Source organism: Equus przewalskii, chromosome 5, assembly GCF_037783145.1.
Source record: "Equus przewalskii isolate Varuska chromosome 5, EquPr2, whole genome shotgun sequence".
In the NCBI taxonomy this organism is placed as follows: domain Eukaryota; kingdom Metazoa; phylum Chordata; class Mammalia; order Perissodactyla; family Equidae; genus Equus; species Equus przewalskii.
In genome coordinates this window covers 61,996,874-62,024,667 of record NC_091835.1, presented here as the reverse complement: position 1 = coordinate 62,024,667, position 27,794 = coordinate 61,996,874, and the positions used below count along the sequence as shown (strand labels likewise).

The 27,794-nt window shown below is 37.7% G+C and overlaps 1 protein-coding gene across 18 annotated transcripts in view; it reads left to right on the top strand.

The window, feature by feature from the left end:
• The first annotated feature begins 685 nt into the window (after positions 1–685).
• YAF2 (YY1 associated factor 2) overlaps positions 686–27,794 on the top strand; it is a 77,479-nt gene continuing 50,370 nt past the window's right edge. The window contains exons 1-6 of one of the 18 annotated variants that reach the window (XR_011540375.1): positions 1,021–1,243; positions 1,673–1,798; positions 3,446–3,823; positions 4,722–4,855; positions 23,602–23,673; positions 23,766–23,865. Coding sequence is in view for 3 of the 18 variants with exons in the window: in XM_070621042.1 (XP_070477143.1) it covers positions 1,218–1,243; positions 1,673–1,798; positions 23,602–23,673 (224 nt within the window). In the remaining 15 variants the exon portion in view is untranslated. Of the gene's footprint in view, positions 1,244–1,672; positions 1,799–3,445; positions 3,824–4,721; positions 4,856–23,540; positions 23,674–23,765; positions 23,866–27,794 lie in introns of those variants that run through there. The other 17 variants (XR_011540374.1, XR_011540376.1, XR_011540379.1 and 14 more) reach the window with 17 other exon arrangements.

Sequence of the window (27,794 nt, the reverse complement as noted above, 5' to 3'; positions counted from 1 at the left end):
TTATGGCTGAATAACATTCCACTGTATACATATGCCAAATTTTCCTTATCCTTTCCTCCGTCAGTGGATACTGAAGTTGTTTCCATGTATTGTCTATTGCAAAATGATGCTGCAATAAACATGGGGGTGCAAATATCTTTTCGAGTTAGTGTTTTTGTTTTCTTCAGATAAATACCCAAAAGTGGAATTGCTGGATATTTATTATTATTTTCAATATTTTAATACTATTATTTTTAATTTTTTGAGGAAACTCCATACCATTTTCCATAATAGCTGCACCAATTTACATTCCCACCAACAGTATACAAGGGCTCCGTTTTCTCCACGTGGTCCCTAGCACTTGCTATTTCTTATCTTTTTGATAACAGCCATTCTAACAGGTGTGAAGTTAACTTTTTATTTTTTAAGTAGTTACCGTAGATGTCTGGGAGGCCAAAAGAGCGCACTTGGAATTCAACCAGGGTTAGATCCTGGCTTTGTCATTTTCTAATTATGTAATATAGAGGAAGTCACCTAACCTTTCTTGAGCCTTGGTTTCGTTTTCTCTGAATTAAGAGCGACAGTCTGTACCTGATAGAGCATTTGTGTGCGTAAAACCAGACAGTGTCTTAAAACACATAGCACTGATGATTCCCACCTCCCCCAGGTACCCTTCAGGGCCAGGCCTGAGCGGCCAAGGACAGCGAGGCCGGGCGAGCGGTCTACCTGGGGAGCGCGGCCGTGCTCTCTCATCACGAGCTGGGCTGACCTCCGAACGCCCGCCCCACCTTGGACCAGGCTTCGTGCGGGATGACGGAGCATCCCCCGCCGGCCGGCAGGACAACCGCTTCCCCGCCAGAGGGGCTCCGGAGCGCGTGGCACCCCCGCCGGCCCCCGCCACCCGGGAGGACCAGGCGGCGAGGCGACGCCGGCGCCCCCGGCCGCAGCCGCCACCCCCGCCCGCCAACTTGCCGCGGGTGCAGGGCCGCGCTGGCCGCGTTTGAAGTCTCCGGCGCGGCCGCTGATTGGCGGGCGCGGGTCACGTGCGCGCAGGCAGGAGTTTCCCCGACAGCTGGAGGCTGCGTGGGCTCCGGCGGCGGCTCCCGAGCTCGCTGTGCGGCCTTCCCCGCCCCCTCCCTCCCACCTCCCCCGCCCGCTTCCGCCCGGCTTATTATCCTCCTTATTGACAAACAGAGCGGCCGCAGCGACGAGTCTCGGCGTGCGTTGGTAGCCAAGCCATGGGAGACAAGAAGAGCCCCACCAGGTAACAGCGCCCGGGCCCCCGGGCCCGGACTGCGCCGGCGGCAGGGCCCCCGGGCCCGGCTTCGGGCAGCCGCCCAGCTCGCTGCCCGGGCAGCGGGGCGAGAACGGGGGCGGCGCCGCCGCGGCGCGAGTGCTGCCGCGTGAGGGGCCGGCGCCGGTCGCCCCACAATGGAGACGCGATGGCGGCGGCCGGAGCGGCAGCCCGCGGTGTCAGAGCGGCGGCGGCGGCGGCGGCGGCGACTGCGGCCGCGGCCGCGCTCGCTCCCTCCCCCTTCCTGACTCCCTCCCGCTCGGGGCCGGAGCGCGGCGCGCCGGGGCCCGCGGGGCGGGGGGCGCGGAATTGGGGCGGGGGGCGGGGCGGGGTGGCCGCGGGGCCCGGGCGCGGCCTGCTGGTGACCCCGCGGCGCGTCGTGTCCGTTGTGTCCTGCAGGCCGAAGCGGCAGCCGAAGCCGTCGTCGGATGAGGGGTACTGGGACTGTAGCGTCTGCACCTTCCGGAACAGCGCCGAGGCCTTCAAGTGCATGATGTGCGATGTGCGGAAGGGCACCTCCACCCGGTGAGTCCCGGGCCTGCCCGCGCGCCGCCGGCCGCCGGGTCGCGGCACGGAGGACGCCCTGCGGCCGCCGCCCCCTCCCGCGACCCTCGCAGACCCGGCGGGAGGAGGCGAGACGGAGGTGGTGGCGGCGGTAGGCGCTGGGTCAGATTGATCACGACCCAAGCGATGGTTTGCGGTGAGGGGTAATTGAAGAGGCTGTCACGTTTTTTGCTGCCAAGAGAATAAATTATTTAAGGGAGGCATTAGCTACTGCGATTGAATTCGTATCGCTGGGTGTAATGCAGCCCCCCCCCCCCCACCATTCCGGATATTATAATGTTGGCTGCATTATTGTGTTAGTGTGTAGGAATCAAAGAAAAATCATGAAACCCTCTTTAGGAGCAAAAGATGTAATTTAATTTCGTTCCTCAAGAAAAAGTATCTGATTATAGAATACACAATAGGTTAAACTTCCTTTTTTATACAGAGGTCTGGAAGGGTCAGATCAAGGTTTTGTTTAGTGTTTTTATTCGAGTTCTCTAATAGGTTATAATAAGTAGTTGGAGGTGAGCCCAGTCGCAGAGACACATTTTTACTGCAAATATCTGAATATCTTTAGTTTGATTAAATGGCAATCTGTTAGACTATACAAATGAGATAAAATGATCTCTGCCTATTTTTAGTCTTTATTTTATTGTGATCTTACAGTGTAATAAGTCAGTCTTCTAAAAAACCGCTTAAGTGAATTAAGTGGATAAGGAAAATCATCCAGGAAATTCAAAGTCAGTGACATTTTTGATCTGCTGGCACTTAGTTACTGAGTTCCTTTGCCTTTAAAGGAATGTAGCCTTTGAATTAATTCATTATAATCCTGTGACTTATAGTCTAATATTTACATAACATGTGTTTTGAATGTTACAGTCTGTTAGAAAATAAATTATCATGAGAGTATAAGTATACTAATGTGACTTACTGTTGTTTTAAAAAAGGCCTACACAATATTGACGTTAGGTTTATATATTCAGTAGAAGTTAGATTTCTAAAAATGAGATATCCAGGTTTTTAAACACCATTTACAGCATTTTATTAAATTTTTAATATTTAGAGACAGAAATGGTTGGTAATACCTTAAAATTTTAGGATTCACTTAGTGAAGCTAGCTGCTTTTGACACACTTGTCTTTTTGTAAATCATAATATGCTTTTCGTATATTAATTCTCATATACATTGGATAAAATATATTGAACATTTTTCATGAAAACCTTTAAAAAGCAAACTTTCAGACATCTACTAAATTCAAGGGAATATAACCGAACATTTTAAAGAGAAAAAAGTACCTCTTTGGTAAAATGAATATGGTAATTATTTTTGGACCCGTGATTTAAGTATTTTGAAAAGCAGAGTATCTTTAAATCTTTATGTCTATATAAGGTTCCATTGGTTTTAGATTATATTTGTATATCTATGTTAGTACTTTGTACTTTTTTAAATACTCAATAAATACGTTTTAGAAAATTTGGTTTTTGGTGGCAGGAACTTTAAAGTGGAGACAGTTATTATAATCTTAATCTCTGGTACGATATTGTTGCTTTTTGTTGTTCCCTCTCTATTTTCTTGTAGCCATTAGAAAAATACTGAAACTAGAAGAGCCTATATGTTTATTTGCAGGGACAGCAAGGAAGGGGGGAAGCTGGTGTCCTCCTCCACAGCCAGTCTTGGGGTTAGAGGAACCCTGAGAAATAGAGTAGGTGGTGGCAGCTCAGAAGAGAAGAAACAGGCCGAATACCTGGCACCTGGAAGAAGAAGGAATATAGTGCACAGGGGAGTTGGCCCAGGACAGAGAAGTGGGCCTAGTTTAAAAGAGGCTTGAGGCCCGCATGGGGGCCCCTGACATTTTTTACCAGTACATCTGAGCTCTTGTAGATCCAATTTTTAGTGGTGGAAACATTACTTGAGGAGGACTCAGAGAAGCATTGTCATTTGGATTGAAACTGAAGAGGCTCTGGGCAACTCACCAGAAGTCTAAGGGACACTCTGTTCCTAAAAGTAAGTGTTCTACACTACGACCCTCTCAGCTTCTTCCTTCCTCTCTCTGAATTGTCTCTTCTCTTTTGATTTTGGCCCTAAGTTAAACCTAGGAGCTCTAATTTCTCTGTTATCTGTTATTTTCCTACCACTGTTTCTGAAATTCAGAGTGGAATCCATGTTTGGAAAGAACAATGGAACAGGGCATTATTAATAGGGCAGTTATTGATTGCACCACAAAATATTTCCCTCTGTGGTAAGGTTAGAAAAACAGAATTAAAGGACTGCAGAACACCATTGAGAAGCAAAATTTTCAGTAGTTGGAAGAAATAATTCTCTACAACTGACATGTTAATTAGCGGTTAGGGTAATTTCAAGGGTAAGGTTGGCGATTACCGAAGCAGGGGCTGGATAGCTGCAGAGCAGAAGGATGCAGTTTGCTAATGACTTTGCGTGACCAGCAAACGGGACTTGAATCCCTTGGGTCAGACTGACCTTTGAACTGATTCTGTCTCGGTCGCCAAATGTGAAGCCAAGTCTAAGCCATCCCAGACATTTGAAAAATCTTTTCTTTTTAAACCTCCAGAGAAGATGGAGTCCATGGTCTTCCTTTAAAGGATTTACTGATAATTTATTTTCTTTAAAGACTGTCTGGTTCAAATCCTTTATATTGCAACAGGAGACCATTTCCTTTGGCTTTATCCTTGTTAGGTCATGTTTTCTGCAGAATAACTGTATGAAATGAAATGAGGTTATATTCATAGCAGTATTTCACAATGAGACATGATTTGAAGTAGCTTCAATTCCTAAATTGTTAAATTATATTCTTTAAACTTACGCCATTTCTATGATTGAATTTCAACTTTTTCCTTGCTGGCCTTAATTAATTTAAGTTTGATTACTCTCTTTTTTTATCCAGAGTCTAAATAACTAGATAGTTCAAGTACCTGAAGTTTTCTACATTGTGCTTTTGTGAGAGAAACAATGATAAATGTCAAACTGACAGGAAAAATTTAAAAAAGGAAAAGCTACAGTGACAAATTATTATCAAAGGTACTACAGTCTCCTTTATCTTTATAGCTTAAGTTTTTATAAGTTCCGTAAGTGTCTCAAAAATAAACCTAAAAAACTTTAAGAAATTAAGAACCATTCTGAATCATCAGAGAAAATGAAATATTTAGTATGGCGTGTGTGAGGGTGGTGCAGTCGATGTATGATGATTGAGTTAGACTAGTATCTTATTGCCATGTCCTCATATCGGAATGGAAAAGACTTTACTGCTTAATTTAGGTAGTAGATATTTAAAAGTGTAAATGGTAGAGCTATTTGTTTTGGTTTTGAACTGTAATCTAAATGAGAACCTGTAAAACACCTAGGCCATAGTAGGCTCTCAAGTGTAACAGATAATGTCATTTTCTCAGGGTAGATTGCGATAGTTCCTTGAGGTTTCTCAGAGATGTTGTTTTAGAGAACTGTGGAAAAGATCTCACATAGTAGAAAGAGCACTAGGTGTTGTACTAAAAGTCTGGTGACCTGCGTTCTTATCTCATTTCAACCACTTCAACATTTAGCAGTATTTGTTGAACCTCTTGTTTTATACAAGGGCTGAGCTAGATACGGGACACACAGTGGTTAGCAAACTAGATGTTTCTTTGTTTATTCTGTAAAATTTTATAATTTTGTTGTCAAATCAGAAACACTTTGAATTATAACAAATTTTCTACATGAAGTAGTATTAGTAAATCTTTCCTTTGTGTGTGAGCTGAAGAGGTGAAATTTTCTCGTTTAAAAATAATGTTTGTAACTGAACGCAGTATTATGGTTAGGATTTGACTGTTGGTAAAAAGAATAAGTTATTTCAGCTTCTATCAAATGGGAGTAAACTATAAAATTCACATTTTGAAGAAACCAGTTATCATTTGATAAAAATCTTTTCAGTATCATTGTTGTCTTAACATGCTTGCTGTCTATCTTCTCATTTGGGGTTTGGCACAGATTCTCCTAGACTCTTGGTGTGGGAGTGGGAGAAAAAATGGAGGACCATCTAAGTCAGTCAATTTTTCAGAAATGCAGAGGCCCTGCGCCTTCCTTACCTGTCTGAGGAGCCTTTCCAGCTCCCACACAATTGTTGTTCAGAGACTCCTTATTCCAGGAGGTTGATTGATCTGTTTGTTTTCCTCCTCATATCTTGGGGTAGCGTAGTCACACAGGCTCATTGTCTACAGAGAAATTTTGAAAGTGATTCGCGTTTGGATAGTCTAGAGTAGTGGTTTTCAAAGTGTGGTCTGAGGAGCCCTGGGGGTCCGGGAGACCCTTTTAGGGAGTCTGTGAGGTCCAAACTATTTTCATAATCATACTAAGGTGTTATTTGCCTTTTTCACTTTGTTGACACTTGCAGTGATGGTGCAGAGGCAGTGGTGGGTAAAACTGCTAGCTCCTTAGCATGAATCAAAGAAGTGGCACCAAATTGCTACATTCATTGTAATTTTCACCGTCATGCATATGCAGTAAAAATAACGTCAGTTTCACTTAATATCCTTGCTGATACAGGAAAAGTTACTAATTTTAGGAAGTTTCCTGTCTTTTTTAATATTCTGTCTGATGAACTGGCAAGTACCAGTAAAGCAGTTCTCTTGCATACTAAAGTACAGTGGGAGATTCTAGGGAGAGCGTTTGTATAGTTTTTTGACTTGCAAGCAGAACTAGCTGCTTTTTTCATAGAACATCATTTTTACTTGAAGGATTGTCTGGCAAACTATGGTTATTCAGACTTGGATATTTAGCAGATATTTTCTCAAAAATGGACACACTGAGTCTGTCGCTTCAAGGAAAAAAATTGATGGTATTTGTTGCCAATGATAACAATAGAGCTTTCAAATAAAAATTAGTATTTTTGAAAACTAGATGAGCTTAAGAGCTTTCCAGTCCATTCAAAGTACAAAATAAACTAATGGATTTTTAAGGGAGCACTATGAACATTTCATTGACGGGGTTTCAGATTTCACATTGAGCTAACCTTTGAGAAACAACGACGTGTTATTTTTTTATGTAGTATCAAAGGGGAATATCTAGAATTATCTGAAAAGGCTATTAAAATACTCCTCTCTTTTTCAACTACATATTTGTGGGAGTCCAGATTTTTTTCATTTTCTTGAACTAAAATAACATATTGCAACAAATTGAATACAGAAGTAGATACGACAATCCAGATGTCTTCTATTAAGTCAGATATTAGAGGTTTGCAAAAATATACAGGTACCACTCTTCCCACAAAATTATCTTTGTTTTGGAAAATACAGGGTTTTTTTTCATGTTATTTATGTTAACTTGTGATGTGCTTTTGTTATTTTTAGAATGAAGTAATATATATTTAAATTTTTTCTCAGCTTTTGTTTCTCATATAGTAATTTATTTCTTGATAGGTAAAACCTACATAAACAAGTGCTCTTTTAACTTTTGAGAGTGTAAAGAGATCCTGAGACCAAAAAGTTAATGAACTGCTGGTATAGAGCTTTACTAGCTTGGGTTTCTATGTACAGCAGATTTACTTCAGACATTCTTTTCCTTTCCTTTGTCCTTTGTAGAGTAAGATCTCTCTGATAACCTAGTGACCTAGTTCTTAAACACATGGCCTAATCTCAGTCTTCTTTCCACGTCACCTCTGCAGTGTTCGATGTTGGTAGCCCTTTTTTTTTTTAATTGAAATTCTTCTTACTTGACTCCTCTAACACTATTTTTTCCTAATTTTGCTTGTATGTTTCTGAAATCAGTTTCTGCCTACCCAAACCTGGCTGCTTCTCTGTATTCTTTACTTTGTATGTGGCGTAAACTTTCTGGAACCTAAGGTAGAAGCTGTCATTGTCTCAACTTTGATTCTAACTCATTGTCATTCCTCATGGCCAGTCTTCCTCTGGATTGTCTCTCAAGTCTGTCCTTTTTCCAATTTATATAGTAGTTTAGAAGCCCATATCATTTCTCTCATGAATTATTGGACAAATTGGTCTCTTTTCCAGAGTGCTGCTATTATTATCTTCAGTATGGTTTTTGAGACCTATGTGATTATGTTGGTCCCTGTATTTAAAAAAAGAAAATTGAGGCCTCTCCAGTGACTACTGAATAAATGCCGGGCTCCTGAGCATGTTATTCAAGGCCATAATAATCTATCCCTAAATACCTTCCTAGCTTCCTTTCCTGCTGTGTATCCCAACCAATCCTATGCTGCATCAGCACTGCAGTGTTTTTATCAGATGGTACTTCCTAAAAGAAACCTTCTAGGAGAAACCCTCTCGGATTACAGCACCGCCCCCCCCCCCATCATGATGATTCAATCCATCTGTCTATGTATATGTATATATAATTATTCCTAGACAATCACCATATTGTGGTGTAACTGTCTGGATGTTTATCTGCCCTACCAGGTGGGGACTGTTACTCACTTTCGTATCCCCAGCAGCTAGTAAAGTACCTGGAACATTGTAGGCATTTAAACTTTTTCAATTAATGTACCTTTAAATTTGACTATTGTTATTTGATACGTGGCATTGCTTTTCCAATAACTTTTAAGATTATGTTTGTAAAAACATCAGACTTTTTTGCATAATTTGTAGGTGTGTATATTAGTTGTTTTAGTAGTATTATGTATTTTATTTTTACAGTTTTGCTTTGTATTTTGATGCTGTGTTGTTTGATTTAAAAGGAGTTTCTGCAGTTAGACTAGTAACTGAGATGAGTGAGTCTGAGTCTTAGTCTCTTTATCTTTAAACATGGGAATAGTATTTTTATAACAGTAATGTTATAACACAATATGTGGTTATTTTGAAGATTCACATTCTTAAATAACTTAGCACACGTCTTATACATAATTATTCTATTATCATATTTATTTTTTTGTCATACTTAAAAAACAATGTATGTGCAAGTAGAAAATACAATTTTCTTCTCAGTTTTGGAACATTGTTAGCTTTGTCATTTTTTTAAATTGACATATTAGTTTCATGTTTTAGCATTATTTCAAGGATGATATTGTAAAGGAATACCTTAGCATTCTTATAGTATAACTTTGGAAAGTTGTATGTTTATTATTTTTATCTCATTTACAACCTCTTATTTAGGTCTCGTTAGTCAGATTATTGAAATTTACATCGTATAGCTAAAAATGAGAAGTATTTCGTCACTAAAGTAAATACTGAAGTCATTAAAGAGTACAGCATATTATGAAATATATTCCTCTACTAAATTGTAAGTTCTCTGTTGAATGATTTTTTTTTTTTTAAGATTTTATTTTTTTCCTTTTTCTCCCCAAAGCCCCCTGGTACATAGTTGTACATTCTTCGTTGTGGGTCCTTCTAGTTGTGGCATGTGGGACGCTGCCTCAGCGTGGTTTGATGAGCAGTGCCATGTCTGCGCCCCGGATTCCAACAAACGAAACACTGGGCCCCCTGCAGCGGAGCGTGCGAACTTAACCACTCGGCCACGGGGCCAGCCCCTTTGTTGAATGACTTTTAAAGTTAAGATAGTTGACATGAAGGGCCTATAAAAACTAAAATATGCTAAGCATAGATTGGTGGTATTTGAGATTGTTTAATTGAAGAATAGTTTATAATTCAGATTTTGCATTTATTTGAATTGTACTGAGTTTAAAATTAATCAGTGGAACAAGTTAAATTTAATTATAATTAAAATGGAACTAATTTTTACCTTATGATTGAGATAGTATTATTTTATCTATTAACTTGTTAATTTTAAAGATAAATCACTTATACAAATTAGCAGACATTAAGAAAATAATGAAATTTTCCCTCATCTCTTGCTGCTTTGCTCTTTCTAATCGTCCAGAGTCAGGCTAACAGAATTAGGTGCTTATATCTGTCTAGAATTCCATTTTCATTTTGCCTCCTCACTTATCTCTTCCCTGTGATGTTCTCTTAGGCCCATCCGAATCTTGCCTTCTTTTGTTTGTCTTTTGTGCATTCCTCTGATTGCGATCTCCATCTGACTTTAGCATTTCCTCATAAACCCAGGGTTGATTTATGTCTTTCTTATGAAGCTAAGTATTCTCCCTCAGAGGATGAATTAACCAGAGAAGGGAGGATGGCTCTTTGGTTAAAGCTATGAGAGTAGCTGTATTCTTTCTAGAATTTGAAGAGACCCCCAAAGTCAGTTTGTGGCGGTTACCTTAATTGTATCATTTAGCATACCAAAGTTTGCTACATGTATACATTTACTCTAGTTATGCTATGAGTTTCTTAAGGGAAATAATGAGTTTTTCATTTTCTTCCTTGAAGATGCTTGACAAAGTGCCTGGGAAAAAAATAAGTGTGCAGTAAAGGTTTGTTGAAAGAGAAATATAGGTATTAGAAAGGAAAAGTTATCTTTTTTAAAATAAGCTTTGAAAAAGTTGGAACTCTGATACAGGTTGTAGAAGTCATTATTTGGAAAAGAAACCTGCTGTATATATGTATGGATTTTATTGGAAGTAAATGGTAGTGGAAAAAATTCTAGAACTCTTCACATGCTTATTGAATGTGTACCATATGCCAGGAATTATGCTAACCTATAGAATTGTGCATGAGACCGAGCTCCAGCCCTCTGAGAGTTTAGATTCTAGCAAAGAAGATAGATAGTTGCTAATGAGTAAACAGAAGAAGGAATTTAAAATTAATTTTCCAACGTTGTGCTAGTTTTTGGAGAAGTCCTATGCTCAAATTAAGTGTGAAATCAGTTATTGTTGTGGCCATTATTAGTAAAGCACTTGTGGTAAAGTGTGCTCTAACATCATGGCCGATTTCCAATTTGATTGATTACGTTTCTCCTAAGACATTTCAGCCAAGTGAAGCTGCCACTTCATTGTGGGTGAAACCCTCTCTTTCTCTGTATATGTATATATGTATGTGTGTAAATATGTATGTTTTTAAAAGAAACTGCTGTTTTTAAGATGATAGTTATTATAATTGAAGTAAGCTTTCAGAAGGCTAAAATGATTACTTGCCAATGACAAATTTACATAGGATGGTATAGATTATTACATTTATATATATTTAGTACTTAATCTTTTCAGAAACCATCTTTTTTAAGAAAACAGTAATTTTATAGTAGGATACATTATTAAATTTAATGTCTGTTTCTTCACCTGTCTTATTGGTTTGGCACTGGTCTTTAGTACGTTAGGTCTTTTTTTCTTTTCTTTAAAAAGCATTGTTGAGAGGATAAAATGAGTTAATTTCTGTAAAGCCCTTATCATAGTGGCTGATACATAGTAAGTGCTCACTAAATGGTAGCCATTACATTAAGGTATGCATTTGAAAGAATATTTATAATTTATTGCTGCTAAATTAATTTTTAGTTAGTATTGGTGGTTTCTGGGGGTGGGAATTCAGTAAAAGCAATATCTTTAAATTATTTATCATTCATCTGGTGCTTTTCTGTGTTCACAATGCTTTCCTGTACATCCTTCCATTTGCTTATCAGATCACCCTACGTGAAGGAGAGGCAGATGGTTGTCTAATCATAGATTTAGTTTTAGAGCCTAGATTGAAGCTCAGTTTGTGTGATTACTGGTTGATCTTTTTACTCTTCTGTCTCTGATAAAGAAGTTTATAGAACTATCCTGTTTGGGTGAAAGGTTTCTTTGCTTATTTCTCTTTCCTTAAAGGTTAGATATAGGGCCAGCATACTTTGATAGAAAGAATAGCATTCTATGAGGTATCAAGTTTTCATTTAAGGATTTAATGAAACCTTAAACTTTTTTTTAAAAAAGCACCTTTTCCTTAATCATCTTTTAGAGCTTGTATTTTAGTGGTATTACAACTGTATAAAATATGTCAATGTGACTTTGAAAATAAATTATTCATTCCATAAATATTTATTGAACACCTACGGTGTTTTGTTTATTGGCTTTCATGGTTGCTAAAATCTCTATCTATTATTATATGATCTCTGATTGACAGTCATCTGTTTTGAAAGATTCAGTAGGCACTCCGTTCTGTAATATTATTTATTATGGAAAATTAGAAGAATTGATGAGAATTTTAGAGCTGGAAGGAACCTCTCAAGAGCGTCCATAGTGGTTAATTATTTCCTGAGACAGGCTAGTTTTTATTATTTGAAACCTTAATGATAGAGGGTTAAGGTAGTCTTCAGAGGGAGGATCTTGAGGGGTTTGGGGTAGAGATGTTGGTACTAAAACTTTTGAAATGGGTTGAGGCCGCTATTATTTGCTTCTTGTTTGGGATTTTCAGCTCACTTTGGAGGATTCTTGTTGCAGTCCTATCTTAGAGAATTGCCAGGCAACATGTAGGCATCTGCTGGGTGAGGTCTTTTCTATTCGTTGGAACTCACCACTCTAGCCTACTATCCTCTGACAGGTAAGAAAACAGGCCTGGAAAGATTGTGACTTGTTCAAGGTCCATAGCTGCTTAGTGTCAGATTCAGATATTTGGATTTCCAGTCCTTTATATTAGCTTGCCGTGGTAGTATTTAAATTGGCTAGCAAGTAAATTCTTAAAGACTTTTTCTTGTAAATTTCATTATGCCTAAGTGGATCTAGTGCTGTGCATCCTGATAACTTCTAACGTTAAACCTACTACTTACGGCTAATGTAAGAACTTATGTTAAAATCTTGACTAGCAGTATAGTGAATGAAGAACAAAATGGCTGTCAATTATTTTCCCTATGTTAATTAGTATTTTTGAAGTACAAATGTTAACAAACTTCATTTTGATGCCTATAAGTAACGTTTATTGTGCTGCATATCCTGACTTCTGTAATATCATAGTTTTTCTTAGGAGAACAATCCCGGTAAATATTATTTCTCCCTTTTATTTGTGATGTAAATACTAAGAATCACTAGTAGTATAATTAATAGCTAATTTGATTATATGTGTGTATGTGAATGTGTGTGTATGATAAAAAGTTTGTAAAGCCCCTGACAGTTTTCAGCCATGAGTTAAACCACTTCATCTTTACATGTTTTATAGTCTGATCGGGGTTCTTTTGCACAGTATCTTACTTTTATAGGCTATACTAGGGACAGTCGACCTACAGCAGCAGCAAGTAGATAGTATTCGAAGCCAGAGAGATAGTTGCTCAAGAAGTGGAGCTCGAGGTGCATTGGCAGAGTAGGCAGAGTTGTTTTGGTCTTCTTTCATCTTTTTCCATCCTTTTTGGCTGTTTATTTTTTGTCTCCCCTGGGTCTAAATTCTCCTTATTAATTTTCGTTTCTCACCTATCTTCTAAAATGTTCTGATTCCTTTATTTTCTTTACTCCACCAACAGTTCTTCCTTTACTAAAAAATCTTTTCTGCTTTGTGTAAATTTGAATAAAGTAACTGTTTCAAGTATGAATGTAAATAACCTGAGCATGGGAGCTGAGTGTTTTTTCCTTAAGATAACTCTCTTTCAGATGATAAAAGTATTACATGTTCATTGAAGATACTAAAGAAGTATAAGGAGGAAATTAGGGATGTTATTGTCATATCTCTCTAGTCAGAGAGAACTACTTCTAAAATGTCGTGTTTCCTTTCTGTCTTTTGCCTGTGGATATTGACACTTAAAAGCGGAAGTTGAGGTGTTTCTTTTTGGAAAAATGGGATTAAGGAGGGGACTTTTAAATCAGGGACCTCTCTTGACGTCCCACGACTTCCCCCACCTTGCCTTGATCCTCCTTATGCCCCTTATGTTTCACAAACACTGGTCCCAGGGAATGCTCTTTGAAAACAAGTCAAGGAGGTTTGAAAAATACTATGTATCGTATCTTCTTGGAGTTTGATAAATTTAAGATTCTAAGAAGTCCTCCAGTAGGACAGCTTGTTTTAACTTATTTAACTGAGCAGTTCTCAGTCTTATTTGACCAGGAGATTTTTTTGTCTGTTATAGAACACATTGGGACATACTGTCTTGTATCTCCTTGTTATTGAAGTGTAGTCTAAAGACCAGTGGCATTGATGTCACCTGGGAGCTTATTAGAAATATAGAATCTCTAAGGCCCTACCAAGAACTTAGACTGAGTCAGAACCTGCATTTTAACAGCATGCCTAGATTATTCTTATGCACATTAAAAGTTGAGAACCACTGCTCTAGTTTTTTTCAGGATAGGATAATGAGGAGGCAAGGCTCTGAGGTCTTCATTCTACTTGAGCTGCTTTTTCCAAAGGGCTTTCCCCCTTCTTCTGTGTGTGCATGTGTGTGTGCAGGCAGGGTTGCGTGTACGAGTGTGTGTGTGGGCATGCATGCGTGTAGAGGCATGTGAGTGTGAGGGTGTGTCTCTGTTTAAGGTGCCCCTGTTTGGCCAGCACTTTCCTCATGAGTCTCATGTCCAAAAATGCCTCCTCTATTTACACCTCCTCCCTCTAATCCCTGCTCCTGATATCCACACACAGCCATACATTCCTTCAGCCTACAGCTCATCCAGGGCCCGCTTTGAGAACCCTTCTGTGAAAGAGCAGGTTGCAGGAAATAAGGGAGTGAGGAGGAGATGGATTTGCCAATTAGAATCAAATAACAAGTTTCTTGGGGTAGAAGAGAGCTGGCCCTCCCTCAGAAGGGCCCAGGGGTTTTGAATTGTGATGACTGGAGACCTGAGGTCTCCTGGAATTGTCTCAGTGGCTGCCAGTAGGAGCAAGCAGGTGGCGATCCATGCTCCCCCACTCTACTTCAGCCAGATCATCTATGCTCGTATACATTTTATTTATTAGGATTTCCCTTAATTTTTATTTCCTAAAGATGTTTTGCTATCAAAACATGCTTTTGAAAATCACTGCCCTGTTCCATCCTTTTAGCCTTCTACCTCTCAAATTCTTCTGTTCAGCACACCACCTAGATTAATTGTGACTGGACTTCTTAGCCTCACATTTCAAAGGGAAGAACTAGTAATGAGTTTGTGTGGTGATGGGAAGATTTGAAGCTTTCTCCCTTGAAAAGCCTGTTCTTCCTCCTTCCTTCTCTGTATCTTTTCTTTTCTTCTCATCCATCTTCTTAGACACTTTGCTTATTTTTTTTTTAAGACCAAGGCTGGTAAGGCCCAGAGCTACATAATCATTGACTAGATGGGTAGTGAGGAGTACAATTTAGAGATGAAAAATATGTTAAATTCATAATGTCATCAAATATTGCTTTTTTCTTTTTTTAAGATTTTATTTTTTTCCTTTTTCTCCCCAAAGCCCCCAGGTACATAGTTGTGTATTCTTCGTTGTGGGTCCTTCTAGTTGTGGCATGTGGGACGCTGTCTCAGCGTGGTTTGATGAGCAGTGCCATGTCCGCGCCCAGGATTCAAACCAACGAAACACTGGGCTGCCTGCAGCAGAGCACGTGAACTTAACCACTTGGCCACGGGGCCAGCCCCAGTCCTCCTCTTTTTGCTGAGGAAGACTGGCCCTGAGCTCATATACGTGCCTATCTTCCTCTACTGTATATGTGGAATACCTGCCGCAGCATGGTGTGCCAAGCAGTGCCATGTCCACACCCGGGATCCGAACCAGTAAACCCAGGGCCGCTGAAGCAGGACGTGCACACTTAACTGCTTCGCCACTGGGCCAGCTGCAAGTGTTACTTTTTGATAAAATTTAATAGACTGTTCCATTATCTATATGAATGTGCTTATCAAATTTGATCAGTATTCCCTTGTTCCTTATTTTCCATAAACTTAATGTCACTGATCACACAGCATTTTTCTGTAATATTCCTTGGTAATTTATATTTTAATTGTAATCTTGCCATCCTCCACTGGTATAGGATTTCATTATGTATTCTTAGTTTTAGTGCAGGAAAACATCATTTTATTTTTTTAACTACATATTTGTTTTTATTTTTATTTATTTTTTTGAGGAAGATCAGCCCTGAGTTAACATCTGCCGTCAGTCCTCCTCTTTTTGCTGAGGAAGACTGGCCCTGAGCTAACATCCATGCCCATCTTCCTCTACTTCATATGTGGGACACCTACCACAGCATGGCTTGCCAAGGGAGTGCCATGTCTGCACCCAGGATCCGAAGAGGTGGACCCCAGGCCGCCGAAACGGAACATGTGAACTTAACCCCTAGGCCGGCCCCCGTATTTGTTTTTAATTTTTATGTGTATTCAGTATAATAATGGAAAGCAAAAAAAAAAAGACAAGAACTTCAATTTTTAGGAGTTCCTGGTAATTATGTAGTATAGTAGTAAAGAGTTTAGACTCTGGAGTTCGACAGTTTGGTTTTGAATATTGATCTCACCGTTTACTGGCTGTGTGACCTTGTGAAAGTTACTCAGCTTCCTGAGCCTCAGTTTTTTCATTTGTAAAATGGAGATGATGGTAATACCTACCTTATAGGGTTGTTATCAGGATTAAATGAGATAATTCTTGTAAAGGACTTGGCATGGTTCCTGACGTGTAGTAAGTCCTCAAAAAATGTTACCTAAAACACTCAAATACATGAGTGACAATATAATAATAGACATCTATATAGGAATATAACAGTCCCTATCATCAAATTTTGATTCCAGTGGGGTGACCGACAAAACAAGAGCATAAGAATAATTATTTTTTACTAAAGAATAACATTTCCACAAATTGTTTCAGGAGTAACTTCATCTACTCACCCTTCTTCCCTTTTCCCTTCCCTCCCTCCCCACCTTCTCTTCCCTACCCTCCCTCTGTGTGTGTGTGTATCTGTGTCTTTGTCTCCTGGTAACCTGATGTGGACTATCATGTAAACATTTGGACCTTAGTGGTAAAAGTTTTAACATTTAGAAAGTGCTTTAGTACTGTAATAGTGGTAAGCAGTGTATATAGACTTAAGAATTGAACACTTGAAAGCAACATTTTTTACGATTTGCCGTAGTTAAAGAGTAAGTCTGCTTTCAGTTGGATTGTCAGAGGGCGTGGCCATGGTCTTTTTTAGACCATTGTGTCATCTTGTGTATTATGCTGTTTCTTCTGCCTCACACTCTCCTGTCCTCCACAGTTTGTTTCTTAATCTTTGTGATTGCTCAGCCATCACCTCAAGAAGCTTTTCTTTATCCCTAGGCCAGAATGAATGCCCTTTCAGTTACTTTTAAAGCATTATTTGCAAAAATGTAGTGATTATATTTACTGAGTGTATTGACAATATTTCATTTTTATTTCTCTCTCCTTCCCTGGACTGTAATCTCCTTGAGAGTAGCACCGTTCGTCCTGGAATCAAATTTCAGTTTAAATCCCCACCTTGCCGTTTATAGCCATATAACCAGAGGGCTTTTTGGTGATGATTAAATATAACGTGATATAAGGAACTTAGCATAGGTCTTAGTTAATAATAATGATAATAATTATAAGTAATATTCATAAAACTTTTCAGTGCCTGTCACTGTATCTTGCATAGGGTACTGATAATGCTTAACTGAACTGCAAAGGCTCTTTATAATTTATCTGATTGTTTTGCTGGTTTAAACTCTTTTCCACTTCTTGGGTTTTTTTTTGTTTTCGTTTGTTTTTTGGTGAAGAAGATTGGCCCTAAGCTAATATCTGTTGCCAGTCTTCCTCATTTTGCTTAACGAAGCTTTTTGCTGAGCTAACATCTGTGCCCATCTTCCTCTATTTTGTATGTGGGATGCCGCCACAGCATGGCTTGATGAGTGGTGGTGTAGGTCTACGCCCAGGATCCAAAGCCACCAACCCTGGGCTGCTGAAGTGGAGCATACGAACTTAACCACTATGCCACCAGGCAGGCCCCATCCACGTCTTGGGATATAAAAGAGCTTATGTCAACCTAAGTTACCTTCATACTCAGCTTTTTTAGCAGTTTAAAAAAATGTTTTCTTTTGCCATCAATACAGTGCATAGTTGAAACCACAGCTCATAACATTTTATTCTGTCTTACGTTGTGTTGAATCTTAACTAGAGGCAGAGAAACCATTTAGTGGAAGCCATTGCAGTAGTCTAGGCAAGAGACAGTAGGGGCCTGAACAAGGTTAATGCCAGTGGGAGAGAGAAATGAATGGATTCTAGATATGCTTAGGAGAAAATTTATAAGACTTTGATGGATGGTTGGATATGGTTGTGGGAGGTAGGAAGTTGGGTTGTAGAGAGGAAAGCATCAAGGATGAATCCCAGGATTCTGGCTTCATTAAGGAGCTGGGTAAATGGTGGTATTTCTCACTGACATAGGGAATAGGAGGAAGGACAGGTTTTGGGGAATGTAATAGTTCACTGTCAGATTTGTTGAATGTCACTTACCTAAGGGAAATCTGAGAACAGGGGTCTATGAGGCAGTTGGATATATGGAGGTAAAGCTTAGGAACGAGAACCGGGCTATAAATGTATATTTGGTAATCATCAGCATACATGACCGAGTTGGAGCTGTGGGAGTGGATAAGGCAAATCGGGGAGAGAATAGGCTGAATAGCATGAGAAAAGAGAACCGAGGACAGAAACTTGAGAAACGTCACTACTTTTTTGTAGTGATAGAGGAATAGCATCCCAGAAAGAAGAAAGAAATGGGGGAGAAAGAAAAATTAAATAGGGTGCCAGAAACCCAGGGGAATGAATGTTATAGAAACAGAGGGAAGAGAAGGTCTTCAAGAGGAGTGCCCTCAGATAGAATCTTAATTTTTCCCTTGTATTCTATGTAATGTTTATTTTAACGAGTGGCATTAAAATTTATATTTTAAGTTGTAAGAAGATGATAATCCTGCATAGTGCTTGCACCAAGCTTTTCATGATAGTTAGAGCACCAAGCTTTTCGTGATAGTTAGAACAGTTCTGAATTGTATCTATAGGTTAAATAAAGGAGGTTAATATTGGTAGGTTGGGAGATAAATAAAATTCTCTTAGTAACTAACTTTGTTTCTCTAGGAAGAGTGCCTAATTATCTAGTTGAATCTATCCTTAAGCATATACTTCTATAGATAGCTCCTGATTCTAGCTACAGAAATTAGTAGAATTAATTTTAAAAAATTGGGTACATCTTGGTATCAAGAAGTTTTTAAGTGGTAAGTAAATATATGGTAACCTTGAAAACTCTTGAAAAATTGCATGGTTAATTGTGGGGCAGCATGTATGGTTTCTTATCTGCTGTTTCTAGGAGGAATGAATCATAGCATTCTTTATTGATCAGCCTACCAAGCAAATCACCGCACTTTCCACAAAACTGTATTTGGTCTGTAAAGTGATAGTCATCTGTAGAATACATTGGATTTAATGTGATTTGTGATACAGATTTTATGCATGCTGATGAGCAAAGTTATTACTTAGGACAAAGTTATTACTTATGACATAGTTTGAAAACTGTCACTGTTAACTTCAGACTATATTGAAATTTATGATGTTAGAAAAATTTGCCATTGTTTTATAAAATCAGTTTTATACAGAAAACATGCCCTTATGTTTTAGAGATGGTTATTAAGAATTGATTTGAAAACTAATGCAAGGCTTTAGAATCTGGTCAGATTAATTTGTTTTTATTATGGTCGTAATAGTTTATAACATTGTGAAATTTCAGTTGTGCGTTATTATTTGTCAGACACCATATAAATGTGCCCCTTCACCCCTTGTGCTCATCCCTCACCCCCATTACCCCTGGTAACCACTAAACTGTTCTCTTTGTCCTTAAATTTATCTTCCACAAATGAGTGAAATCATATTGTGTTTATCTTTCTCTGTCTAGCTTATTTCACTTAACATAATGCCCTCAAGGTCCATCCATGTGGTTGCAAATGGGACGATTTTGTCTTTTTTATGGCTGAGTAGTATTCCATTGTGTATATATACACCACATCTTCTTTATCCAATCATCAGTCGATGGGCACTTGGGTTGCTTCCACATCTTGGCTATTGTGAATAATGCTGCAGTGAACGTAGGGGTGCATAAGTCTCTTTGTATTGTTGATTTGAAGTTCTTTGGATAAATACCTGGTAGTAGTGGGATAGCTGGGTCATATGGTATTTCTGTTGTTAATTTTTTGAGAAATCTCCATACTGTTTTCCCTAGTGATTGCACCAGTTTGCATTCCCACCAGCAGTGTGTGAGGGTTCCCTTTTCTCCACAACCTCTCCAACATTTGTTATTTTTTGTCTTGGTGATTGTAGCCACTCTAACGGGCGTAAGGTAATATCTAAGTGTAATTTTGATTTGTATTTCCCTGGTGGTTAGTGATGTTGAGCATCTCTTCATGTGCCTATTGGCCATCTGTATATTTTCTTTGGAAAAATGTCTCTTCATATCCTTTGCCCACTTTTTGATTGGGTTGTTTCTTTTTTTGTATTTCAGTTGTGTGAGTTCTTTGTATATTATGGAGATAACCCTTGTCGGACATACGATTTGCAAATATTTCCTCCCAGTTGGTGGGTTGTTTTTTTGTTTCGATCCTGGTTTCCTGTGCCTTCCAGAAGCTCTTTAGTCTGATGAAGTCCCACTTGTTTATTTTTTCTTTTGTTTCCCTTGTCCAAGTAGACATGGTGTTCCAAAAGATCCTTTTAAGGTTGATGTCAAAGAGTGTACTACCTATATTTTCTTCCAGAAGTTTTATAGTTTCAGTTCTTACCTTCAAGTCTTTGGTCCATGTTGAGTGTATTTTGTGTATGGAGAAAGATGATGGTGTACTTTCATTCTTTTGCATGTGGCTGTCCGGTTTTCCCAGGTCAGATTAATTGTAATATTATAGCCTGAAAAGATGAGAAAAAGAATGTAATTACAGAGTAAAGATCAGACTTCCTTATTGTATTGACATAATTGTTGGCATTGAGAGTATTGTTAGCTTAACTTGGATACTAACTATAGTTAGTGTTTAAAGGACTACATGTAATGTTCCTGACATTTTGGACTAGGATCAAGAAAGTGTTTCCTTGAATGAGAAACTCTTAAGAGTAAATGATATTAGCTGTCTACAGAAGTATCCCATTTTAAGATATGGTTTATAAAATGTGGTGCTTTATTAAGGGACTGTGGTATCTGTCAAATTAAGAAATCGTGATTCCTAATCAATAACATAAATTACTTATTTTCTTTATCTTGCAATATAAAGAATATAGTTTCAAAATAATAGTACCAAAATTAATACAAACAGTAAATCTCTGAGTGTTTAGAATTTCTTTAAGGTTCTTTTAGTTCTTAGACTATATCCCTCTAAAGACGTATAAACTCATGTGAGAATAATTCCATTTCTGGGTGGTTGTGTTAACAGTTTGATGTATGGTTACATTACAGTCATTGTTTCTGAACACTTTCCTTACATTAACTTAATCCTCATAACTGTCCTGTGAAGTAGGTTCTGTTGTTATCCCTATTTCACAGATGAATATAGTTTTTGCCATCTTGATTTTAGGCAAATTTGTGTTAACAAGAAAATAGTAGTTTTTGTTTGTTTCTTTATTCGTTGACGTAGGGGAAAGTAGTAGATAAAACTGAGGGAAAGGAAAGTTTTGATTAGGAAATGAGATGGTATTTATATTTGGAGACTCTGAGGGTTGTGTAAGTATATCATGGAGCTGAAAAGGGGGATAAGGCACCATAGACTCAATAAATTTTGGTCAAACGTATTTAAAAAAAAGACAAAGTACCAAAGTACCAGACTTATAATTTCTGTTTATAACTGTTGTGCCCTATAGAACTTTCCCCTTTTGGATGATATGAGAGGGAGAATCTAGTTAGGAAGAAACAGATAAAGTGTGATTTTGTACTTTACCTCGACTATCTGATGAGCTGTTTAAGGAGCAAAACAGAAAAGGACAGTTGCTGTAAACAACATTACTTAATAAGTAAATTTATAATTCACTTTTGACCTTATTTTCGTTATTTGAGATATGTATGTACAACACACACACACACATACACCCATTTCATATATGAACCATCAATAATGTCACTTAAATATGTGTGAATATTTCTGTAATGTTAAATTTTATTACACTGTTACAGGATTCCAAGTCCAGGATTTACCATGAACAGCCTTCCACAACCGTGAATCTTTACATTAGAATTTTAGATGTTAGTCGAAAATTAGAAAATAACGTACCTGGAATCATCAAAACCAGTTGAAATTTAAGTTGCTTCTAGCCAAAATGCAATGTCCAAACCAGTGAATAGTGGTGGAAGTGGAAGCTAGCTACCACATTTTTTTCTGAGCAGTTTTTTCATAGGTTCAGATAGATTCTATGGAGTAGAGTTTCGTTAGTGAAATGCTTGATTTGGTCTTGATTACTAAGCAGTCCTTTTTTGTGGATGAGCGTTAGAATTGTTAGAGCTTACACAGGTTACTTTTGAATAGAGCATCTTAATTTCTGGAATTTCTTTTCTAAGCTATTCTGATATAGTCCTTCTTAGGTGAGCTTATGGCTATAGCAACAACAAACGTAGCTTTCAATGCTGGTGTCTGTGTGTCCTTTTTGGTTACTTTAACATATTTTCAAGGAATTTTAATTCTCTTAAATTATTTAAAAAATGCTCTTGATTCTATTTTAAATTCATAAGACCTGAGTCTAAATGGAGACTTCATTTGCTATAGAGGAAAATTGGAAATTATTATTTAGTTCTTAACTCTTTTATACTAGCGTATACCATAAGGATGAAATACCGGATTATTGCCCCTTCATGTATTTTATCAGTCAAACATGTAGGACCGTTGTGCCATGTACTTGCTCACTCTTCAGGGAATAGAAGTTGACTAGGAATCTAGAAAAGTTAACTAGATGACCCTTTTGACTAAAGCATTAATTACTATTATTTTTTTAAACTCAGATTTATAGACAAATGGATATAATTTACCCAAGACAATTTGTATATTGAAATGTAGGAATCTAACAAAAATCTTGACGTGTGCTGACAACCTTTACTACATACAAATATTACCTCATAACAACATTGAAATGTGAGATTTTCATTAGAATTACAGTTTCAATTTGTTTTTGTTGAATAATGATTTTATACAGCATCTTACCCCATTTACTCGTAAAACAAAGGCAAAGTTATACGTTATTTTAATTTGTTTCCATAGAATAAAGAACCATGAAACCATACTTTTCTTGAAGGTGGGGTATGATTATTTAGCAACATACTGATAAAAAGGGAGGAGTATTACTGAAACATGTTTGTATCTTCAGCAGTGGCCGGTGGTTGAAGTTCATCACTGCTGTAGCACATCAAAATGAACACATACCTGATTAATAGGTGTTGAGTTAAAGGTAATAGGGTATCTTCATGTAAAGTATAACACAATCAAAAGTATTATGTACTATGTACAAGTATTTAAATTCAAATCAGCATTATTATTTATCAATAGCCTGGTATACTTTCCTATGTGTGTGTGGTTGGTTTGTTATAGATGACAAATAGTTATTTTAAAGACTTATTGGGTGATAAATGGGAATTGTCTTGATGTTTTTTATCTGAAGTTGTATAGATTGTTAGTCCACTGTGATGGCCTCTACACCAATGTCCGGTGAATGTTAATGGCAGATATTGATCAACTAGTTATCCTTGTGCTAATATTTAAAAAACGATGGTGGTGTTTCAGTGAAATGGAATAGTCTGATAGCTGATATTTTGGTATATTAAAATGAAGAGCTGCCATTATAGTGGAAATTTGAAAATGAAACCATTCAAATCATGTTCTTTTCATAGTGTTTCTGATAATGCCACAAGTTTCTCTTGACATTGTAGTTAGCAAATTGTTTCTGTATTTACTTTGGTGCATGCTTATATAGTTATCTGGTAAATTTACAACCTGTTTCCCTGTAGTTCTACATGTATTAATAATCTCAAATAAAATTAAATAATCTTCTTATTCTGATAGAGAAGAAAAAGCTGGATCACTTACCAGTAACTGGAGTTCTCCTATTGGGTAATCTCCACAGATCCACATTCTTTGAAGTTATTGTGAATGCCTCGAGGACCAAGGAACCGTTGAAATTTCCAATTTCAGGAAGGTAAGCAAGTGCACTGAAGCATGTCTCTAGCATCTCCCAAATCCCCTCCCCCAACTTTCTTACATATACGTCTGTACTGCATGCCCCCTCAGTTCCAGTGGATGCCCATCAGGAAGATTCTCATGCTGGACAGAAGGGCAAGAGAGGTGGATCTGTGAGGGAAAAGACCCAATAGGATAACTCAAGTTACTGGTAAGTAATCTAGTTTTCACAAACTTGAGATATTCTTCTACATTGCTTCCTTTGAAGGAATTTGTTTAATTGTGAAGAAAGGAAGTTGTTTGGGATAGCTTTTTTTTGTGAGTTTGGTGTGGATTATGGAATTTATTGTGTGGATGCTAAATACCTATTTCTTAATGGGTGTATGAATAAATGTGACATTAATTTTTAAACTGTATCTTTTACATAATAACTTTATAAAATTATATGTTTATTGCCTCTTGGTAAATTATGTAGTAGTTCTGAAGTGATTTAAGGAAGCTATATGTTGAATTATTTTGTAAATTTTTAAATTTGTGATGTTCCTTTTATTGAAGTAAATGCCTGTACTTTAAAATTTGTGTTTATGCCAAATTTGGCCAAATTATTTTGGCATTGTACTGAATAGCAAGAATAGTTTTATATTAATTGATTAGCACTTCTCACTGACATAGTTTTCAATGTGCCTTTTAACTTCATTAAGGTATATTTGGAAAATAATTCAGGGTATGTTGCAATTATATTTACCACTGCTTTGTTCATAATGCATAGGCTTATTGATGTGAAGGGTGGCGCGGTTGGTTCTGTGTGAGCTCTCTGGTTCCTCAGGTACCAGATAATTTGTTGAGCTGGTGTGTAAATGTTAGAATTGGACAAAGTTCTTTGCTTCTCATCTCTCTCTCACTCATGTTGCATTGTTACCAGGCTGCCATTTCTAAAAGGACACTTTTAGCACATGAAGAGCCTGTAGTGGTGTCCTGCTCTAGCCATTTTATAAAATTTTCATCCATTTGCAGGGTACTTAAGGCCTCTCATAATCCAATCCCATCCTATTTATCCAGCCTTAATTTCTTCAATTTGAAACTTTTGTTTTGGCCTTACCTAGATACTTGTCATATTTATGCTTTGGCTTGTGCTTTTCCATTTTCTTGGAATGACCTTCTTTTTGTTCTACTTTTCTTTACTGTAAGGTTGAGATCAAGTCCTACCTCTTAGATAAATTCTTTATGCTAGCATCTCTCTGTTACCTCTGTTTCCTCAGTGGAAACAGGAGATTGCCGTGAGGATTGAATTAGTTAATTCATGGAATATATTTAGAACACTGCCTAGCAGCACATAGTAAACACTCTTATTAGCTGTTATTTGATTGTAGATTGATCTTAAACGTTTTTGTGATTATGGATGTAATTCTTATCTGTATGACACAGTTTAACCTTTAAATATTAACTTCAGGTTGTATTGCTATTTCTTCTGATATCACTCTTTTTTTTTTTTTTTTTTTTTGGCTTTTTCTCTCCAAATCACCCCAGTAGATACTTGTATATTTTTAGTTGTGAGTCCTTCTAGTTGTGGCGTGTGGGATGCCACCTCAACACAGCCTGATGAGCAGTGTCATGTCCGCGCCCATGATCCGAAACCCTGGGCCGCTGAAGCGGAGCACGTGAACCTAACCACTTGGCCATGGGGCTGGCCCCGATAGCAAACTCTTAAGCTGACTTGTATGATCTTTGAGAGCCGGGATAGGGTTTTATCATTTTTTATTTTACTTTAGTTCCTGACATGCAGGACTGAGATTAAATTTTATCCACTGAAAAATTAGTTTTTCATGGAGATTCACAAATATACTTACCAATTTTTTCATGTATAAAACAGGTTAATTGGCTTATCAATTCTATTTGTATATGTTTTTCTTAAGAACAACAATTGTTTTCCTTTAAAACTGTTACAGTGAAATTTTAATTGTTTAGTACAATATAAACTTCTTTTATGTCACATAAAAAAAGAGTATAGTTTTGAGAGAGTTAATTAGATTGACTTCACTTTAAGACTCTGTGTAGTGTTAGAAAACAAACTGGAAACTCAGTATACTTGATTTTTGAGGTTGGAATAACTTAGAAGATTATTGCTTGATTTTCAGAAATGCTTGGATTTAAGAATACTTGTCTGGTGAAGCAGTAAATGAAATCTAATTTCAAGGTCATTGAAGGAAGGAAATGCTCTTTGACAGATTGTCACTTCTAAATAATCACCAGAGAACCAATTCAGGTCCAATTAGACAAACCAAGATAAAGAACATTTAGTCAGATGACTTAAGCCCTTGTTTTGAATCTGCTTTGGCACATCCTTGTAAGAGACTGTTCAATTTTATGGTTTCTTTAGTGTGATAATGGTTTGGTGGTTATATTGAGAATGACCTTATTCTTTAGAGATATATGCTGAAATATTTAGAAGTGAAATATGATGGGTTCAAGAATTGGTTAAAAAAAGGTGTGTGGGTATTTGGATGTGGTGTGTATGTATGTGTATGTAGAGAGAGAGAAAGCAAATGTGGCAAATGTTAATAATTTTGAATCTAGGAGCTGGGTATATGGATATCCATTGTACTTTCAACTTCTCTGTGGCTTTGATTTTTTAAAAGAAAGTTGGGGACAAAGTATTTTTAGAAACCTTTATTATGCTTCAGTTTCTCTAATTCTAAAATGGGAATAATAGAACTTGTTCTTTCCTTGCCTTCATGCAGGTAGGCCAGTGGGATAACATTTGGTAGAATAGCAGTTACAGGAACTTTTAAGAAGTGGTGTTTTTTTTTTTTGGCATTAAAGAAGAGTTTTATAATGGAGAACTTTTCAAAGAAAAGTTGAAGGTGAAACTGGTGAAATGGTCTGTTTTCTAGGAATAAATCATTTCAAAATTGACTGTACAAGAAAAAGAGAATCCAAAGAAACTAAAACTGAAGCTGTAGTAAATTTCCCCAAGAGGAATAGGTTTTTTAAAATGGCAGCTTTATTGAGCTGTAATTCATAAACCATACCATTTACCCATTTAAAATGTACAGGTCAGTGGTTTTTAATATTTTTATAGAGTTGTGCAACCGCTACCACGGTTAATTTTAGAATATTTTCATCACCCCAAAAAGAAACTCTGTACCTATTAGCATTCAATCACAATTCTCCCTAAACCCTTTAGCCTTAGGCAACCCCTAATCAACTCTGTTTCTATAGATTTGCTTATTCTAGACTTTTTTTTAACTTTTTATTGCGATTATGATAGTTTACAACCTTGTGACATTTCAGTTGTACATTATTCTTTGTCAGTCATGTTGTAGGTGTACCATTTCACCCTTTGTGCCCACCCACCACTCCCCTGTTCCCCTGGTAACCACTCGTCTGTTCTCTTTGTCTACATGTTTAACTTCCATATATGAGTGGAGTCATACAGAGATTGTCTTTCTCTATCTGGCCTATTTCACTTAACATAATACCCTCAAGGTTCATCCATGTTGTTGTGAATGGGACAATTCTATGCTTTTTTATGGCTGACTAGTATCCCATTGTGTATATATATATATACCATATCTTCTTTATCCAATCATTAGTCGAAGGGCACTTGGGTTGCTTCCACATCTTGGCTGTTGTGAATAATGCTGCAGTGAACATAGGGGTGCATAAGTCTCTTTGTATTGTTGATTTCAAGTTCTTTGGATAGATACCCAGTAGTGGGATGGCTGGGTCACATGGTATTTCTATTTTTAACTTTTTGAGAAATCTCCATACTGTTTTCCAAGTGGCTACACCAGTTTGCATTCCCACCAGCAGTGTATGAGGGTTCCTTTTTCTCCACAACCTCTCCAACATTTATTGCTTTTTGTTTTGGTTATTTTTGCCATTCTAACGGGTGGAAGGTGATATCTTAGTGTATAGTTTGATTTGCATTTCTCTGATGATCAGTGATGATGAGCATCTTTTCATGTGCCTATTGGCCATCCGTATATCTTCTTTGGAGAAGTATCTGTTCATGTCCCTTCCCCATTTTTTGATCGGGTTGTTTGATTTTTTGTTGTTGAGTTGTGTGAGTTCTTTATATAGTATGGAGATTAACCCTTTGTCGGATATATGACTTGCAAATATTTTTTCCCAGTTGGT